The sequence below is a fragment of the Drosophila pseudoobscura genome, chromosome X (assembly GCF_009870125.1).
Source record: "Drosophila pseudoobscura strain MV-25-SWS-2005 chromosome X, UCI_Dpse_MV25, whole genome shotgun sequence".
In the NCBI taxonomy this organism is placed as follows: Eukaryota; Metazoa; Arthropoda; class Insecta; order Diptera; family Drosophilidae; genus Drosophila; species Drosophila pseudoobscura.
This window is the reverse complement of record NC_046683.1, coordinates 19,598,233-19,618,482: the sequence shown is the minus strand read 5'-3', so window position 1 is coordinate 19,618,482 and position 20,250 is coordinate 19,598,233. Positions and strand designations below refer to the sequence as shown.

Genomic DNA, 20,250 nt, shown 5'->3' with positions numbered 1-20,250 from the left:
GTTCGACAGTCTTCGCCGATCAATGAGTCCTGCCTGCGACCTAGCAATGAGTGATGCTATTCGCTTCCCAGTTGGACAGAAACTTGAAATGGCTTTGAGAAATGTCCAATTGGTTTACAGTGCTATAGTTTTTCCCATCGGATATTTCACGATGGTCCCATTTGTTACGGCCTCTCTTGCAGTGTGTCGAGGGCCACTCCATTTAAGGTCGACTTTCTGCAAGTATAAGAGGGCTACTACCCTTTTCCAGGTGGTATTCTCTTTGTTAATCTACTGTTATATTGTCATATACGTATCTACGTCAATACTCACGATACAAGTACATAATTTAGCCGTTTTCGGATTCTTTAATTTCAACTTAGCTAATTTATTCAATTGTCAATTTTTCAATTACAAAAGTTGCACTTAATTTGTATCTGCACATAGAGAAATGCATTCCATAAGAGGAAAAGATAGACTGGTAGAGAGTGTGTTCAATAATTGTTTGTGTAATCCCTCAAAATTCAAATGTGAATATTTTCGATGGAAAATGATGAGAATTAGCATTTTACTAGATGGTTGCGTAGGCAATATATAATTTAACTAAATTTCCCCTAAATAAAACTCAGTTTCAAGGCCAAAACACATACAAAAAAAAAAAAACAAAAAAACAAAACAAATTTTTCAAAATTCAATTTAAAATTTCCATTTTGTTTGATGTGGCTTAAAGCTAGCTCTATATCGTACGATTTTCTCAAACATATGCCGTAAATATATATAAGTTAGGTATTTATATGTATCAATAAATAAATAAGTTTCCCTTAAACCTAGATGATGTGAACTCCATGAACTCCATCTATCATCATTGAGCACCTCTTCTGGGTACGGTATCGCTGGGTATTGCGATACCACCCACCAATTCTGTTTGTGTCTCTTTCTCTATATATGTGTGTGTGTGGATGTGCATGTGGATGTGTGTGATTTTGAGTCTTTGTGTATGTGTGTGTGTGTGTGTGTTTAAGCAATTTAACGACTAAATGCACCCAAACAAAAAAACGTTATGAATGGATCGATCGTTCGATCGTTCAGCACCAATACGAATGTGAAACGGAACCATTTGGAGCGGTTCGAGTATTGCATTGTTGCCCGGATACGGACGAGAAGCTAACATTACGGTGCCATCTCCATCTTCATCTTGGAATCTCTCTTTCTCTCTCTCTCTCTCTTTCTCCCTCTCTCTCTCTGTTTCTCTCTCTGTCTTTGTCTCTTTATCTTTTCAGATTTCTGATCTCCGAGCAAAAAAAAGGATCGTATAAAAAGTCATACGAAATAAATAAATAATAATAGAAGGCAAAGACGAAGACGGAGGCCACAATCCGATCCGATCCGATCCGATACGATCCGATGACGATACTATCCGCACCGATCACTGAACCGTTTCATGCCCCACGACGGGGCTCTGCTGCCGCACTTGCTCCTGCTGCTGTTGCTGTTGTTGCTGCATGTGGCGCAGGCGGAAGAGGCGCAATGTCATCCAGGAGGCCAGGGTGCCCGGCACCGGCATGGGCGTCTGCTTGTCCAGCGCCTCCTTCTGCAGCTGGTAGCGGTAGAGCAGCGAGCCGGCGACCAGGGCCGAGACAATGGTGGCCGAGATGACCACGATGAACAGAATGCTGAACCCAGGCACGGGCATGCAGATGCCATAGACGACCTCCTCGCTGATCTTGCCCTGGAACACGGTCACTGCCTCCTGCTTCGAGTCCGGCGAGAAGGCCAGGTCTGCCTCGGAGATGACATCGTAGAGGCCACTGACTCCCACGTCGGCACTGCGCACTTTGCGATCTGAGATGACCAGGGAGCGGCGACGACGACGGCGGGGATTCTCCGGCGCCTCCGTGGTGGAGGATGTGGTTGTGGATGAGGATGAGGCGGCATCAGCGCCAGGGGCTGCGGCCTTCTCATCGGGCTCCTCCACATCCAAGTCGATATGGTCCTCTCGCGATTGTTTCAGGGGCTCCGCCTGGGGCCGGTAGACGGGACGTGGCACATCCTCGTCATCGTTTCTGGGCTCCAGAGAACGGGGCCCGGCCATGGGCACGCCCATGCGCTTCTGTGCCTCCAGCTGCCGTGGTCCGTGGGGGAACTTGCCGCTCTTCTTAAGGCCCAGATACCGCTCACCATCACCCCCGTCCATGTCGGCCAGATCAGCGAGATCGTCGTCGCCGAACAGGTCGGACAGGTCGGCTTCCTCCTGATCCTCGTGCACGGGTCGCGGCTGCAGATTCGCACTCTTCTCGTGAGCGCCTCCATAATCCGCTCCAGCTCCCATTCCCACTCCGCCCACTCCTTGTCCGCCAATCGTCTGCTTTTGGTCGTGTATTATGTCCTCATAGAAGATGTCATGGTCCACACCCGGACCCATACCCAGGCCCATGCCCATGCCCATTCCCATGCCCATGCCGTGCTGGGGCGGAGGCAGGGACAGATCCCGGAGCAGATCGTTGGTGCTGCTGCTGCCCATCGCATCCCCCATGTGAACATCCTTGCGCTCGTTGGCGTTGGTCACTCCGTGGCCCAGGCCGAGGCCGAGACCGAGACCGCCCTCACCGCCGGCTCCCGCCACGCCCGAGTTCTGGCAGTGGTCGAGGCAGCCGTGGCGACAGATCTCCACCTTGCACTTGATGTGCACGCTCAGCGCGTCCGGGAACTTAAAGGCGTGGAAGAACGCGTACGTGATGACGGTGGCCCTCTCGTCGGGGGCGCGGGCCTTCAGGAAGCGTGAGATCATCTTGGGCCGCAGCACGCAGCCGAACTCATCCGAAAGGTTGATCACATGCCCAGAGCCGTCCGAGGCCAAGCAGGACTTAACGCGCATATCGAACTCGCCTGAAAGATAAAAGATACGAGCATAAGATACTGATTGGTCGGGTCAAAATATTCTTGGGCTTACCGCGGTAGTCGTTGATGGCCACGACGAGGGTCAGCGTCGATCCCAGGGGCACAATGCCGCTCACTGGCGGCGCCCAGGGACCCTTGCCATGCTGAATCTCCATCCAGCAGTCGACATTATCACCTGCGCGGAAGATATTGGATATAGATATGGATCAAAAGCGGATCCGACTGAATGGATTGCCTGGCCGACTTACCGCGGAAATCGAGCTGGATCACATCCAGATCAGCAATCACCATCGGGGGCTTGGAGGCGGTCTTCTCGTAGTCGTTGAACCACTCGCAACGCAGCCGCTTCGCCTCGTCCCAGACCTCCAGCAGGTCCTTGTCGTATTGCACGACTACCTGTGATGTGATGGACAAAAGTGATCTTTAGTTTGGCTCAACACTTCGAGGGGGATGGAGGATGGAGAATGGGGGATGTTTGGGATGTATTGTGGATCATTATCGATTGCAGTCTCACCGTATTCTCGTAGAACTGTCCGTTGAGATCCGGTTTGGTGCCGCATCGTGAATACGAGATGCGGAACGAGAAGAATGTCTTGCCCGTTGAGGGCGGCACATACACACAACGCGGATCGCTGTGTTGTCCTAACGTGATCAGAGTGGGGATTAGTACTCGTATCAGTGCAAGATTTTTAGGAGGATACGCACCTTTGGAGCTAACAATTCCCTCAAACGGATGCGAGAATGTTAGATGAACATCCATGTGATCCTTGCCGCACATCACCTCCAGGGAGACAATGTTGGGCATTCCGTCAGGCCGGTCCATAGGCCACAGTTCATTACCAGCTATGACTAAACTAAACTGCAAGAGTGGAAGGTGCATGTAGCAATAATGGTCAGTAATTGGCAATGGTACGTGGCTAATATCGACTCATACAAAACATTCATTGGACTCTGATTCTCATTCAACCTCAAATCTGCCTATCATTCTCAATCCAAGGCTCAACGCCCACACTCATTCCATCTTAGGTACCCTTCTATCCATTTCCATGCCGAATTCGAGCCACTCCCTCTCGTGGCGTGTCTCTTCCATAATTGATTGGATCTGTTCTTTCTATCCCCCATCCAGCTGTACCGTATTCCACCCCGTATTCCAACAGTTATATTTAGGTATTTCTTTCGTACAATTTCATCTGCCAACTGATCCTGCCATCTCCGTCCTATCCTAGCCCATACTCATCTCTGACCATCTCCATCTGCTTCTCCAGCTCAAGTTCCATCTCTAGCCTTGTGGGTGGCATCTAACGGTTCCCGACTGGCACCTGGCAAACGTGTTGCCAATAAAAACGAAACGGAAATCCAGTCTCTGGCCCAGGCAGCAGGCAGCAGGCCGCAGCAGCAGCCCCTCGGCCATGGCCAATAAAGGCCAATCGAAATGAGAAAGCGAATTCCACCTGGTCCGCATCCGTTTGGCCGCGCTTTAGAAACTGGTCTGTCCCGATCTCCTGGGGATCCCCCCCATCGCCTCTTCCCATCCACTCCACTCAGCTCCCCAGCCCGACATTTGCATACTGATACTTGGCCAAACTGCCTTGCCAAATACTGCTAGAGATTCCGTCTGGTTGCGAGGATCGATCGGCTCAAATCTGAGCAAATTGCAAATGGAATTTGCATTTTCATACACATCCATATACGTATACATACATACATACATACACATAGATCGCCCCTCGACAGTTCCTTCCACTAATGGTTACTGCACCTGCCAAGCAACATGTTGCACGTATGAGCAGTGCGTTTACCTGCCCCTATATGAAGCATGAAGCGGTGCCACGTTGTCTGGCATCTCAGTGCCAGACGAAGATGCAGGCGCAGGAGACACAGACAAAGCTCTCTTCTGGCCAGCTCACCAAATCATTTGGCCTAGGCTCGTAGCCAGTCAGTGAGCTGGCAGCAATAATTGAATGCCCGTAGAGATTACCATGCCTTACACTGAACGAAAATAAATATCAGATATTGCACGAAAATGTTTTTCACCAAAAAAAAACAAAAATATTCCTTGAAATGGGCACAGCCGAAGGCACACGAACTCCGTAGCATGTCTCGACTCACTTCAGAGACTGCGAACAAGGCTTGCTGATTTGAATCCGCAGTGCTTCCACTGGGCTCTTCGTGAATCTGAGTAAAGGGTAGGATTCGTAAGGATCGAAAGCATTAAAGAGACATGAGCATGGCTGTGTTTTTACGACTACTATGGATTCTACTATCATGCAGGATGAATTTAATGCAACATTCGCAGCCCCTTATATCCAATAGTAATCTATCCAAAACAATCCTTATCTTATCGTTAATAACTTAACAAAAATCTATCTAGCGATATCAAATAACTGTCATAGGAACCATCGATCTGCCGGGGGGGTAAGCGCTAGTCTTTCATTCTGTCGTACTGCTTTTTCATTTATTCGAATGCATAATAAATGAATATAATAATGACTATAACATTGCTCTAACTGCAACTATCCATTCCTCTCCATTCCAATCAGTATTTCGACTTAATTTCGAGAACCTGTGCAACGATTTGGTCACCGTGCCGACGCACGCCGTCTTTCAAATATTTCTGCTGATCTACAATGATAAACCACGAAAGAACTGCTAGCAATGCTAGAAATTCTATCAGCTGGCACAGATTCGCGTGGCCAACCTGCAAAATAGCATTCGGGAATACGAGTAGATAGATAATTATATGGCTTTTCCAAGAGTCATGGTTAGAAGCGTTTTGATTCTCTCTCTCTTTCTCCATCGGCGTCTACGTTCTAAGATTATAGTCGAACTCGTACTCGTACCTTGTATTCGTGAATGGAGCTCGTCGGGGAAGCCTATAAAAGACTAACCGGTGCCGGGTGGCTAATCAGTTTGCTACGCAGAACCATCTGAATCACGCTCCCGTATAAGGGATTGCTCGGTTCTTATTCAGAAATAAACTAAACATTCGTAGTAGTCGTAATGGATCGCTGGCAAAATCGCGTTGCTGTCGTCACCGGAGCCAGCTCGGGGATTGGAGCCGCATGCTGCAGGGATCTGGTGGCCAAGGGCATGGTCGTGGTGGGTCTGGCTCGCCGTGAGGAGCGGCTGAAGGAGCTGAAGGCAGCGCTGCCGTCCGAGCAGTCCGCCCGCTTCCATGGCCGCAAGTGTGACGTCAGCCAGGAACAGGACGTTGTCGACACCTTCGCCTGGATCGATGCCACGTTGGGGGGAGCCGACGTTCTCGTGAACAATGCCGGCATCTTGCGGCACGCGGCGGATATCGTCAAGGAGGGCAACGGCCCCGATCTGAGGGCCATCCTCGACACCAATGTGCTGGGCGTGGCCTGGTGCACGCGCGAGGCCTTCCGCTCTCAGCAGCGGCGCAATGTCCTCGACGGACACGTGGTGATCATCAACAGCGTGCTCGGACACCAAACACCGGTTACGAGCTTCAGCCTGGGCATGTATGCCCCCTCCAAGCATGCCGTGACTGCGCTGACCGAGGTGCTGCGCCAGGAGTTCCTCAACAAGAAGACCCAGACCAAGATCACGGTGAGTTTCAGTTACCCTCGAATTGCCGCTTGCCTCTAACCGAAGCTCTTCCTCATCCGTCCCCAGAGCGTGAGTCCCGGCGCCGTCGATACGGAGATTCTCGACAAGAGGGTCCTCGAACTACTGCCCGGTCTGCCCATGCTGCGCTCAGAGGACATTGCCGATGCCGTCTCCTACTGCATTCAGACACCACCCAATGTCCAGATCCACGAGATGATCATCAAGCCCATTGGAGAGTCCGTATAAGGTCTCTGGCACCTATCTACGTGTATGCAATCCTGATATTAAACAAACCTAAGTTTCGATTACATTCTGAGAGATAACTGATACAGTACATTTTGTAGATATGTAAAAGCGAATCAGTCTCCCTCAGCAGACTTCTTAGAGAGGAATCTTTCTACCAATTTTACTAAACACGCTTATAATTTTACCGCCTTCATTAACACCTGCAGTCTCATTGTTCTAGAGCCAGTTTAGAGAAAATGTATTGCTTGGAAATAATTGCTATGTTCATTGAGATAAGATCGGTGGAGATTATTCGCTGTTCCCCAGGCCAAGGTCGGCAAATTAAACTTTACTTTGTAATTAATTCTATACCAGTACGAGTATGTATACAGTTTTGGTGATAAGAGCCGAGTAATTTCTGTGGTTGTGTTTTGTTGTACTTACCATTAAGTGTAAAATAAATATACAGCTACTAAGTCTAAGGTCCCACAGCCGTGTAGGACCTTTTTGTGGGCTCCACATGCTGGTGCTGTGGGCGTGGCGATCGGATCTGCAACGAGGCGAAAGAGTATTGAATATTATTGGGTTTCGGTTGCGCTTCAAAAGGGGAAGGTGCTCGGTGGGACTACCCCAATGATTTGTTTGCTACAATCACTATCGCGAGGGAGAGTACGATGGGGTCTTATCTCTCCTCTCTCTCTTTCGAACTGGCTTACTAAGCCATAGGCACAGTGGGCTACGAATGGGCAAACTGAACTTGAATTCCCCCGAAGACAATTGTACCCCAATTTCCGTGCAAATACTAATTGATGATCCACCGTTGCACTGATCGCTTTCACCCCACTGTATCGCACAGTTCGCGTGGGCGGCCAGTGGCAAATGCAAACCCAACCAGACCAAGACGGACCCGTCGGCAATTGCAACTGTTGACTGGCTGCTAATGCCAAGTGCGATCTCGACTCCGATCTCCATTACGATTATATAGTTGGCTTGTCGGGCTCTGTGCCTGTCCATCACGCGGCTCTGACCGAACAGGAACGAGGAACGAGGCACGAGGGCCGCAGGTTGAAACAGCCGCAAATCGTGATCCAAAATAAAGTGAGACACACTAAATTGCGGCAATTTCGATGATCGATCGATCGAATGTAGGTACTCCTGATCTCATTGCAAGCGATCGCCTGGTTACTGGTTTTTTGGTTACCAAATGAGCTAAATGGTAAACGATAGATGGCCGGATAGACATACTCGTACTGTTGCGTGTTGATCGTAGATCTACAAGATCTTTTGGGGCTAATCAGATTCCATTTTCTCCATCGTTCCAAGTCGTTAAATAATGATATTCATGGAATTGGGAGTTCAATGATCCTGACGACTGGAACAGTTGGAGCTGCTTCTTATACGACATCTCCCGTTTATCGATTAAGATGATTATGATTATGTATTCTAGTATGTGCTTAGGTACATAGCTCGTTCATCAATAATATTCATCTCTTCTATTGATAACTTTCGTGCATTTCTCTCCCTTAATTTCCTTTCCATCCAAATGGATGTTTGATAACTTTTACGAGTACCCAGGCAAACGCTTCACAGTCCTTTTCGATCCTCTTCCATCGACCGCACTCTACGGATGTTTCGTTAGTCGATCGATCGATCGATGCCAATTATAGCTACACATTCACCCGAAAGCTTCCATTCGCTCTCCGCTTACGGTTAACCTGAATTCCTGTCCTCTTCTTTCGAGTACTCGCATAATCTTCCTATATTCCTGCCCCTGACTTCGCCCCTTTTGAATTCCCGAGCGCTTTTTCTGTGGGGCGACACAGGAACATTAAGTGCACGCGGTCGCCGTCGCGGTCGATCACATTATCCTCCGCGACGTGGTCGTGGTCGTCGTCGTCGTCGTCGTCGTTCTCAGCCCAATTCGTATGTTAAATATCAATTGATAAAGGCCTTTCCCCTTATGTTTTTGGTCAAAGGAGCCCATCGGAGTAATAAAGATGTCGATGTGCGTCATTAGCGCGGCGTTTGGAGCGTTGGGGGGATCGGGGTACTGAGCACCGATGACTGATGACTGAACGTATCCGGGGCCAGATCGCACTTAACCTGACGCCCCCGGCCAATGGGGCAGCCGAAAATTGTTCGAATACGTGAAATGGCCGCAAATGTGCGGCCACGAAAAGAAGCCATAAACAAATTGAAATTTAATAAACGGCCAGGCGGCCAATTTCCCTGGACCTGGACTTGGACCTGGACTTGGACCTGGACTTGGACCTGGACCTGGCCTGCTCTCTGATCCATTCGATCAGTGGCCCCCGGGGGGTCCATTTTAACATTGCAAATTTTGGTGGCTGCGCTGCCTGACGCTTGGACAGTGGACGGGACGGTTTGTTGCCAGGCCTGCTTTGTAGCCTCGTGAGTCACCCCAGTGGTGGCAGGAAAATCAGGCTGCAGCAGTGACCCACTGCGACACAGTGTGTCCAATGGGCTTGCAAAATGAATTGAGCGATCACCGGGCCCAGAATGAAGCACTTTAATGGCCAGGGGTGCACTTAGTGGAGGTCTATTCCAATCAACTTTACTCTACGATTTGTGCTACCGCGGAAAAAATGTCAAAAAAAAACTCAAATACAGAATAGATAATGTTACATTAATCAAAAGCAGGCCTAAATCGATCTCATCCCTCTGTGAATTTTGATAACAGACAAGCTGTTCAGCCATTAATCGAAAGACAATCGAAGCGAGAGCCACAGCGGAATACCCCCAAAAGGAATACTGATTTTGTATGAAAGGCGCTCGCGAAATTAGCTTTTTTTGGGGGACTATGACTTTTTTTTGTATAATAAACATAAAGAAAATCAAAAGCATTTGTCAGAGTACATTCTTGTAAAGCCAATGATCGATTTTGTATGCCTAACTGTTTATCTGTTTATCGATAGCTTACGCGATAACTTTCTGCCGAGGATCTGGAGGTGTGCTCGCCTGCCGCATTGAGTAGACCAAGATCGACCACGACGACTAATAGATCCCCGACAAATTTCACCGAAACCGAACCGAACCGAACCGAACCGAACCAAACCCGAACTTTCCAATTCGCACAATAATTCTTTCGCATTTCGATTGGGTACACAGAGACAGAGCTGCTGCGATAAATATTTACATTGGCAATTGTTCAGTGGGTAAACAGCAGCAGCACTTTCCCTGCTCTGCCACCAATTAAAGAAATGCCGACAATCGATCAATCAATCAATCCGACTATCCGACAATCCGACAATCCGACAATCAGGCAGTCAGTCAAGCCCACATCAATTCCATCGGGCTGTAATAACAAAATCTCATTTCGCGTCTCTGCCTCCGCTGATCGCCGAGCCGCCTATTGTGCCTGGCCTGGCACACACTTTTACCCGGCAACAGGTGAAAATGAAATCGAAACTGTGCGAACAAAGCGGCGCTCGGCTACGAACAAGAAAAAGATGATGGACGCTCCCGCTACCGCACCACACCCCCCTTCACATTTCGACCACAGAAATGCGGTCAACGGAGATTCTCTCGCAGAACTGTAAATCGGTCGATGGAGCCGGGGAGGGGGAGAGGAAGGGAGGGGGCCAACGGTAAACGGCTGATATGCTTATTTGTCTTTTAATTTGGAGCCAATTAATTTCTCTTCTCGTTTATTGTCTCTCGACACACACACACACACGCACACACACACACTCCGTGAAAAGAAAACTTGCCTTTACCGAACTCAAACTGGAGATCTCGAACTTGCACTCGAAGTGCCTAAAACAAAGATAATGTAATAATAGCAACAGAGATCGAGGCTCTCGATAACCTTGCCTTGCATTGCATTGCATAGAGCAACTAATCGATATAAAGTATATGTACTTAGAGTTGGTTGGATTATCTTCATAGACAAACATGATTTTCCCTTTGAAAAGGTGTCCATAAGCAGACGACTGAGTAGTCTATCGTTTCTATCGTTTGCTATCGTTTCAATCGATCAATCTGTTGATCTCTTAATATTCTACATATGTAGATACACACACATGCGAGTAGCAGGGTCGGAAATCATAAATACTCCTTACGCAAGGGAACTCGTACAGCGAGACAGCGCCTGGGCTAACTGTAACTCATTCTCGCTCTCCCACTCACTCCCGCTCTCGTCGAGTGTCTGCGTCTGGGCCAGCTGTTTTGCATGAGTGCAGGAGCGAGAGTGGGAGCGAGAGCGGGAACGAGGGCGAGAGCGTGAGAGAGGAATCAAAAGTCAGCGCAGAGGCGCCCAATTAAGAGCCGCCGCATGGGACGGGATGGGATCTACTTAGAAGCGGAGCCAGGCCCCGGGTCCGGGCCTTCTCAGGCGCAGTCTAACTAAGTCAAAGAAAGTGCGATGCGACGCGACGCATTGAAGAGCCCGGCGTCTGCCGCCGCGTGCTGCACGCTCTGATGGCGCTTAATTAATGATGCTGCTACCTCTGCCGCTGCAATTAACAGTACCGCACGCTTGCTGCAGCTGCAGAAGTGGAAGAACGGAAGAGAGGAAAAGTAGAAGTTAGTTGGACACGCTCCACGCCCCAAGAGATGGGCTTAGCTGAACGGCACCCTCGTACCCTGGAGCTCGCCCGATCCATTCGATCCATTCGATTTGATCCAAGCTCGATCGATGGAATGGATTCGAAGTCGAATTCGAATGGAATGGCAAAGAAATGGTTGCATCAAAAGGCGATCAAAACCCAAACAAAAACTGGAGCCCCAACCGCAATTTGCTTACAGTTTTCACTTTTCTTTCTTGTGGGATGTGGAATTGATGAATGGATGGTGGGATGGTGGGATGGTGATATGGTGGCGGCACAATAATGGAAATGCCAGTGGAAATTGAAATGGAAGTGGAAATGGTTCGGTTCGGTTCGGTTCGGTTCGGTTCCATTGCTATTGAAGACCGACCACTTTCGAATCGAACAGAGAGCCCCCGGACCCGGTTATAACGGTACGGCGAACAACCAGCAAACGGTAAATCACATGCCTATGCTTCATTGCTGTTTATCTGTTTTTGTGCTTTTTTGATGAGATATGTGTGTATGTATTTTTAGCTTCTGTTTTTTTGTGTTGTTTTTTTTAGAGTGCTTCCAGAGAGGGGCGCCACCAGATGGTGCAGGGTGCGGGGTATGGGCATACCGTGCTCGTCTCATAGTGAAAAGCAGCAATAATCACGATAATGATAATGATGCCACTACGTTGTGGCACGGGCACGGGCACGGGCACGGGTATGGGTATGGATATGGCTAAAGTAACAGTAACAGTATAAGTAACAGTAAGGCCGAAATCAAAATACATTTTTAAATGGTTCACTTTCTTTTAATTAAACTGGTTCCACCAGCCCCAGTCGCACCTCCCCCTCCAGACATGCAACCCCCTTTCCATCCAGCAGCCACAGTTGCCGCCCTCTCGGACCACCTCCATCCCCCACACCTTGGGGACCCGCCGAGGGTTCCCAGGAGGGGGGCTCGAAGCAAGTTTGTCCACTTTTTAGTTTTTTGCTTGGTTTTTTTCGAGCGCATTCTGCAGCCGTAGTTGTAGCCAAATGCAATTTTACTTTGTGTAATTAGCTCGGCATGGCATATCCATGTGCCGGTGGTGCCGCACAGTCAGCCACAAAATTAAACAGCCTCTGGGAAAACTGACTTGGCAACTGCGGTCTTGTGATGATACAATCCTCCACCTTTCGTCTTCACAGAATATACTGAAGAGTCGTCAGTGTAACATATCTAAAAGTATCATCTAGTGGCTGGCACTATCTGAATCACCAATAGATCAAATATGGATCCGATCTTGACGGTTTCCTTGAATGTACGGAAATTTCTAGATCTGGAGCAGGAGTCTCCATGGTCTGCATTTTCAGCTTTCAGCTCAAAAGCTTGTATCTATTGCCTAGAAACGATTTCAGGGGTTATGTTGGTAGTCCATATCTCCATTTCGATCGATTTTAGAAGTGTAAGCAGGCTCTCATTTGTTGGGGCACATCCGCTGTAGCCTTAGCGGTTGAATCATAACTGAAATTATATGCTCACTTCAAAGTTTTGAATTTATGACAATTTCAGACAACGATTTGCCACTAAATCTCATGGGAAATGCAAATGCAAATGCACAAATGGCAGAAGGGAGAAACAGGAACAGGAACTGGAACAGGCGGGAGGGGTGCAGTGGAGTGGATGACATCGTTCCCAGTTGTTGCAGCAGCTGTGTACAACTGCTGCAACTACTCGTACCATTCATTCTGTAGCTGGAAACGTCCAAAAGGCTTTGGTAAAGACCGAGAACGTGTCAAATGGTCCCAGTCCCAGTCTCATTCGCATTCGCATTTGCATTTGCATTCCCAGCCCCTCTGCAGACTCTGCACCCGACTGTTGCAGCTACTCGTATTCAAATTTGGGGCATGAACCAACCAATTCCTCGTCTCCTCCGTTTCGCCTGCGACAAAACTTTTGCCAGGCTCTCGACTGTCTCTCTGTCTGGGGGCAATCTGTTGTCAACTTTGAGCAACGACATGACAGCTGCCATGAGAGCAGCCCCCAGCAGCGCTCCGCTCCAAAGTCAAGTGCAAACAATGCGCTCCTCTAGGAGCCTCTAGGAGCCTCTAGGAGCGTGTGCATATGGAAATGCATGGAAGTGGAAGTGGAGGTGGAGGTGGAGGTGGAAGCAGCAGGTCCCCAAGGGCGGTACCAAGTCTTATCAGCGGGCCTGCAGCAGCCCAAGGGCTTGGCCTTTTAAGTTAACGCAATTTGTTGACCTCAGAGACTTGGCCCCCAATCGAAGCAGTTTGAGGGAGCACGAGTTTCGGGATAGCTTTCGATTTCAAGGAGGGTTTTATACGAGTACATATGAGCTGGGAAGGGGAAGAGGAAGAGGAAGGGGACCCAAATGTGGCACGAAAAGTTTCCATTTCATTATTGGAATGTCTGTAGAAAGGCAAAGAACAGTTAGACGCTGGGACGCCGCGGCGTCTCTCCATCGCTCAATGTTTTCTCGCTTGTAGCTTTGATGGTTGTTGAATACAAATTAAGATTCTGTGAAAGAAACGACGCTTGTCGTCGCTTTATCTGTATCCGCATCTGCATATCGTACAGGTATTCGTATTCGTACCTCTATATGTATCTGCATACGTATGTATCTGTGGGTCTCAGTGTGTCGCCGCATCCGTGTCTGTGCCTGTGTCTGCCGCGAATGGCATGTGAAAGAGGGGCAGTGGCAGTGGCAGTGGCAGCGGCAGCGGCAGAGGCAGCTTTGGGAATAGAATTTACTGGGTCGATCGCAGCAGCTCATAAATTATGCGTCATCAGCATCGAGCATCGCGAGCATCGATGGTGGCTCCAACGGGCTCTGCTCGCGCTGGTCAGAGCCAAACAATGAATGAATTTCAAATGAATTCAAGCGAACGAGACACAGATACGGGTCGGGCCTTTAGTCGGGCAGAAGGGGGGAGACCTTGACTCAGAGGCGGCTAAGGCTGAGCTGAGCTCCCCTTCCTCCTAATATTGGCCAAAGCAAATCATTTGAGGCCAAACAAAGAGATAGTCCACTGCAGCCGAAGCCGAAGCCGAAGCCAGAGGCCGAGCTCGAGTCGGAGTCGGAGTCGGAGTCGCAGATGGAAAGAGACACACAGATACTCGTAGATGCCGTTTGCTGATCTCCGCTTTGCCAACAACTGGGATCCACAGATGCGACAACGAGGCCTACGGTCTGCAGTTTTCAACTTGCAACTTGCAACTTGCAACTTGCAACTTGCCATTGCATTTATGGCCAAGTCGCGTGTTTCTTTGCAGTTGCCAATCTCTGGCTCTGGCTCTGGCTCTGGCTCTGCCCCATGGCTCTGTCTCCGTCTCCGTCTCCGTCTCTGTGTCGCTGCCTGTTCCTGTATCTGTATCTGTATCTGTATCTGTATCTGTATCTGTATCTGTATCTGTATCTGCATCTGCATCTGTGTCTGTGCCACAAGAGTTCTTTGGCTCTGTCTGCAGCAGGAATTGAGTTTATTGTGCCACAGCGGCGTGCCTTGGATTGTCGCATCAGCTTAATTAGAATTCGAAGTAGTTAACGGTGCATTTAATGCGCTCCAAAACGGATCAAATGCATCAACACCGCTACCACTCACTTCTCATCAGCGCCAGCACACTTGCCGCCGCCTCCTCCGGGTGTATCTGTATCTGTATCTGTATCTGTATCTATATCTGCTGGTGTGGGCTCTGTTCCATTTATTGTGCGAGTATCTCCGGGAATGCCAGTAGCCAGTAGTCCCGACTAATGGAATCGAGTCTAGTGACGAAAGCTGTCACAATATTGATTCCCATTGGAGTGAGGGATTATGGTATTGGACATGCTGGCATTGCTGACAAATGATGATGTACAGCCTATATTCATTATACACATATTCGATCCCCTCTCACACGGCTTGTGACTTGTGTCGCCAGCTATTTTACCAGAGAATCTCCTCCAGGGGAACCATCATTATTCTTATCGGAAATAACCATAACCAATAGCCGTCCCACATCTGAGTCGGATCGTTAATTTACAAACATTAACAATCGTTGAAACCCTTAATCGACAAGAATAATAATGATTATAAAGCACATCCTTTGTGTACATCAATATGCATCAAACACATATCCTTTTTAATATATGATTATTTGATCTCGATCTATAACATTGTCATAACGTAATCCCCTAATCCTCAACAGCATCAAAATAGTTTAATAGCTTGGTACATTCAATAGATGTTGTATGAAAGATCTTGTATCGGAATACCATAATCGAATAATTGCATTTTTAACTTACCGATAGACCTTGATCTTTCCGATGGTCAAACACACACAATTTTGAGTGTTCTCGTTAGTATTTCTGCTGTTTTAGATTCCTTATATTTCCGTATTTCTGGAACACTTAATATCAAACGGGATATTTAGGCTGAGTTTGGCAAATGCATTAAAGAGTACAAAAAAAAAATAAGAAGAAAGAATAATTGCTTAAATATGTACAGATGTAGAAGGCCGAAGTGAAATCGGAACGGACCGGACCGCCTAACACGTAACGCAAATAAAGAGGAATGCCAGCAACCAGGCAACGAGGCAACCAGGCAACCAGTCTGGGAGCCCGAGACACCCCCCTCCCCGCCACCACTGTTCTCAAATGGAGAACTGATTGGTGATTAGTTCCCATTTGACATATGTGTGCGAGGAAAATGCCTCCCCGAATGTCCACCTGTCCGCCTGTCCGACTCTCCGACTCTCCGACTGGCTGTCTGCCTGTCCGTTCAGAGATTTGGTCAATAATTAGTGCATACGAGGTACAGGTGCAGCAGCACCTGTTGGGGTACTGTGTATACGGTTGGATAGACAGCAGGATGGGGAATGACTATGGGAATGATCCGACGGATGACGATGCTACTTTTGTGGGTCTCGTCTGGGTCTGGGTCTGGGGGCCTGGCCTGGCCTGGCCTGGTCTGCTCTGGTCTGGGGTGGCACGTAGAACTCTCCGTGTTTCTATTCTGGCTGTGTACGTGTGATTGTTATGATTATTATTATGTATTATTATTATTTTTCCACGGCTTTTGTCGCTGCTGCTGGGAAAAGCTGTGGAAAGTGCCCCATCGAGTGGAGAGACACAAACGCGAACGCGAACGCGAACACGAACGGAACGCCGAGCACAGATCTGGCTGGTGTGTGTTTCTCTGTGGAAGATCGTTTCGAGCTGCAGTCGGGATTTGATTTTGAGGTTGATTTTAGTTTCGATTCTGAGGAGGATGGAGGCGCAAGATAAAGAAGAATCAGACACAGACTCAGAGGCAGAAGCAGAAGCAGAGACAGAGACAGAGCCAGCCGCATTTGTGCTAATTGGGAAAATTAGAAAGCATGAAATACTCGGCTGCATTTGCTGTCTAGCTGGTTAATCGGCTCCCAAGCAGCAGCAGCAGCAGCAGAAGCAGCCGTGGCGGTGGCAGTGGCAGGTCCAAGTCCACATGAAACACCACCCCCCTCTCTGGCGCCCCGAGCGCATCCCGGCTGAAGGCTGCACCATGTGTTTCACAGAAAATACCCATGTCTGAACATGGGCATATTCCCAGCTCCTTTTGCGCCAAATTGGACGAAAGTGAAATAAAGTCTCAAATTCTGCATGCACATCAAAGTATATATAATTGAAAATGACACGATTACAAGGCTTTATATTAATAACAAATTAAAAAAAAAATGTTGCCAAAATGTTGTACAAGTCAGATGATCTAAAAAAAAAAAGGTTTCACACAGTTTTCTGAACAGTTTCCTTTGGCTATAGCTTTTGTTTGGTATAGGGGTACGAATGGGCATACGGTTTGGCTATACGGATTTGCGGATCGAAGAGTTGCAAGTACGCTGGGACTTACGGGCAAAAAACACTCACTTCACTGAACTGGACTCGCTCGCTCGCTCTCTTTCTTGCGTTCTTTCTCTCTCTCGCGTTTGCTGTATTTTTTTTATTCTGCGCTTTGGCGCAGGTAACGGTAATTGTAAAACAACAACAACAAAAAAATACACTGACACTAGACACTGGGGGGAGGAAGAGGAGGAGGAGGAGGAGGAGGCAGGCGGCAGGCGGCAGGCGGCACTTGGGCGTCGCAGAACTGAAAAACGAGGCTCGATCACGATCCGAGCGGATTCGGACTCAGACTTGTACTCGGATTCGTATTCGTATTCTCAAAGCCTGGGATACGGTGAGATGCGATGCGATGCGATGCGATGCAATGCGAAGCGAAGCGATGTGGCAAGCAAGCGGCCAAGCGAGCAGCACGTGTGAACTCGACGAGCGACGAACGCGAAATACGCAAACCAGCCAAGATACTTTCTTTGGCCTCGTAATGTAACTGTCGGGAACACAAGAAGAAAATCAAGCCAGACACAGATACACACAGACACAGGTGCACGAGCCCGAGCGGAGACGAGCGCAGAGTCTAGCGACTGCGGCAGAAGCTTCGGGCTTCGGCTGCTTCGGCTGCTGCTGCTGCTGCTGCGGCGACTGCTGCGGCTGCGCCACGAGCTTTCAAACACTGCTACACTGTTGGCAGCTGCACAAATGAGCACAGTCACAGCCGAGAGAACTTGTTGCTAGAAACTCTCTTTCTCTGCCTCCTCTGGTTCTGCCTATGCTCCGGCCTAGGCCTCTGCTGCTCTGCTGCTCTGCTGCTTGTTTGTTCTTGTAGTGGCACTTGGCCAGGCCTAGACTGAGACAGATATTGGACGGCGCGGCGCCGCTAATCAAGCGGCCTAATGACATAGAATCGCTTGCCAATTAGACGCGCCACGATCAGCAATAAAATCTGCCACTACACTACCCACCTTTTAGGCAAAGATGCTCCTGCAAAAGGAGCACAAGGAGAGCACACTTGTATACTCTGGCACTTGCATCGCAGATTATGAAGGGCCATTTAAGCTCTATGCGCATTTACATACATACATTCTACTACTTAAGCCTTCTTCTGTACTTAAGCCTATACATTCAAACATATGTATGTATGTACATACTAACGGTCCTCTTGACCTATATGGCTTTTAGATCTTTATGATCCTAAGAATTTACATGTATGTATGTATATATGTACATATGTATGTGCATTTAATGTTTGTTCAATAATGCTTCGTATATAAGAAGTCGTTATTTTGCACATTCCACATAGCTTCGAGTACGAGTATGTATTGTACAGTCGAACTCGATCGAAAAGGAATCGCATATCAAATGACTCCCATTGAAAGGACCGATCTGCTATCAAAAGCTTCGGCGCCCAAAACGTAACATTTTTTGTTTTTGCTTCTCGCTATGTCGCCAACATGGAAGCTTGTTGCGTCGTAGATTTGGCGCACTTGAACTTGAACTTTCAAAGCAGACATTTTTAGCAGCGGGCGGAGCGAGCCTGTATTCGACTGTGAATACCCAAGCAAGCTTTAGCTCTCAGCACGACAGCACCGGTGAGGAGCAGAACCGCTATTAGCAGAACCGATATACCCCACCTGTTGGGGGTATCAAAAAGCCCAAACCAAAAGCTGCGTAAGCGGGTGCGGGTGCGGCTTCGGCAGCGGCGTGGATGTGGGAATAGAATGGGTAGGGGAAGCTGACTCCTGCTTAGACTGTAATGCGCATAAATTATTTGGGTTCCCAATTGGGCAACATTTATGTTTGTTCTATAGAAGCAGATCTTTCCAGCATAACGGTGGATGGTTGAATGCTGAATTCTGGCTGATGACAACTTATCAAGGTTGGGGGACAGTTAGCGATTAAATAGATTTGAAGAATAAGCCAAAAATTTCCGTTTCCGCACTGTTGCAGACACCGCTTACCATTTGACGGGAAACGACTGCCTATTCTCTCTCTTACACACGCACACATGACTGATGTGCAACGGTTTTTATGCTGGTGTTGTTCTTGCCTTGTGCTTTTCTCCTCATTTGCTGTTAGAGAGGCTGCTGCTGCTGCCGCCGCTTCAGCTCTCTCTGGCTTCTTCTATCCTACAAGCTGAGATTCTCTTTTGCACACACACACACACTCTCTCTCAGAAACTGGGCGCATTTAAACGGTAAACATCATGAATGCATTTGGAAAGTGGTTGTGGTTCGTGGTGTTTGCATTTTGCATTTCTTCGCATTCTTTCTCTGTCCGCTGCCCGCTGCTGCTGCTGCTGCTGCTGCTGCTGCTGCTGCTGCTGCTGCTGCTGCTGCTGCTGCTGATGATGCTTCTGCAGCAAAAGAAGAAGGAAAAAAGAACAACAGCAACGGTAATACAGACCGAAGACGGGGTTTTCATTTCTGAGAATTGATTGGCCGTCGCGCCGTGCTCCACACGCCACTGCCGCAGCCTGAGCCTCAGCAACATCCACAGCCAGTCTTAATTTCTTGCTGCATTCCTTTGGATTCTGTACCGCTGCAGCAGCAGCAGAAGTAGCAGCGTCTGCAGCAACAGGTGCTGCTGCTGCCTCTGGTGCTGCAGCCAGTCCAGACTGCTGTTTCTGCTGCAGCTATTTCGATTGTGATTAAATAACGTTTGTTGGCGGGTGTCGGCGTCGACGTCCTGATCGTTCGCTTCATTAGCTCAACATGGACAAGGTGTATTAAAATAGGGTGAGGCATTCTCTTACAACAGCTGCATATTTCCTTTTGGTTGTCCGTGCGGCAGCCTGAAGAAGTAGTTTCAGGAGTTTAACCTTGTACATCGTCGACATGTGTGCCAGGGCAACAAAGTAGGCTATGATAGGCTACGATGTTCTCCTCGGCCAGCTCCATTCCTTGTAGAGAGATCTCTGCTCTCAGAATAGCGCTCCTCGTCGCGCGTTCTCTCAGAGCTCAACCCCACGTTGCGATCTCTTTTCTCGTCGTGCTCTTCTCTTTCAAATCCACTACTAGTCCCACTCCCCTCTACAAGTTCCACTCTTAGCAGTCTCCCCTCACAACTCCACTCGTCTTCGCTCGTCGCACAAGCTCGTTCTCATTCCCATTCCACGCATGCGCAGTCCGCTTTTGAATTTGGCATCATCAACAGCAGCAGCGGTGCCGCTGCCGCTGCCGCTGC

The 20,250-nt window shown here is 48.6% G+C and overlaps 2 protein-coding genes across 3 annotated transcripts; one reads left to right on the top strand and one right to left on the bottom strand.

Annotated features, from left to right (window-relative positions):
• Nucleotides 1-346: 346 nt before the first annotated feature.
• m (zona pellucida domain-containing protein miniature) lies at nt 347-17,640 on the bottom strand. Of its 2 annotated transcripts, none has more exons than XM_015185533.2 (8): nt 17,081-17,640; nt 15,499-15,602; nt 7,120-7,225; nt 3,583-3,736; nt 3,392-3,519; nt 3,126-3,273; nt 2,930-3,052; nt 347-2,865 (listed from the first exon to the last, which is right to left on the bottom strand). In XM_015185533.2, the coding sequence occupies exons 3-8, from the start codon at nt 7,195-7,197 to the stop codon at nt 1,406-1,408; spliced, it is 2,091 nt and encodes a 696-aa protein (XP_015041019.2). In that variant the 5' UTR covers nt 7,198-7,225; nt 15,499-15,602; nt 17,081-17,640; the 3' UTR covers nt 347-1,405. The 2 variants fall into 2 exon arrangements, with proteins under 2 accessions (XP_015041019.2, XP_002133490.2); XM_002133454.3 differs by having other exon boundaries at nt 17,098-17,640.
• On the top strand, nt 5,785-6,758 carry LOC4815876 (farnesol dehydrogenase). Its single transcript, XM_001355296.4, has 2 exons — nt 5,785-6,450; nt 6,517-6,758. The coding sequence occupies exons 1-2, from the start codon at nt 5,878-5,880 to the stop codon at nt 6,694-6,696; spliced, it is 753 nt and encodes a 250-aa protein (XP_001355332.2). The 5' UTR covers nt 5,785-5,877; the 3' UTR covers nt 6,697-6,758.
• Nucleotides 17,641-20,250: the final 2,610 nt, after the last annotated feature.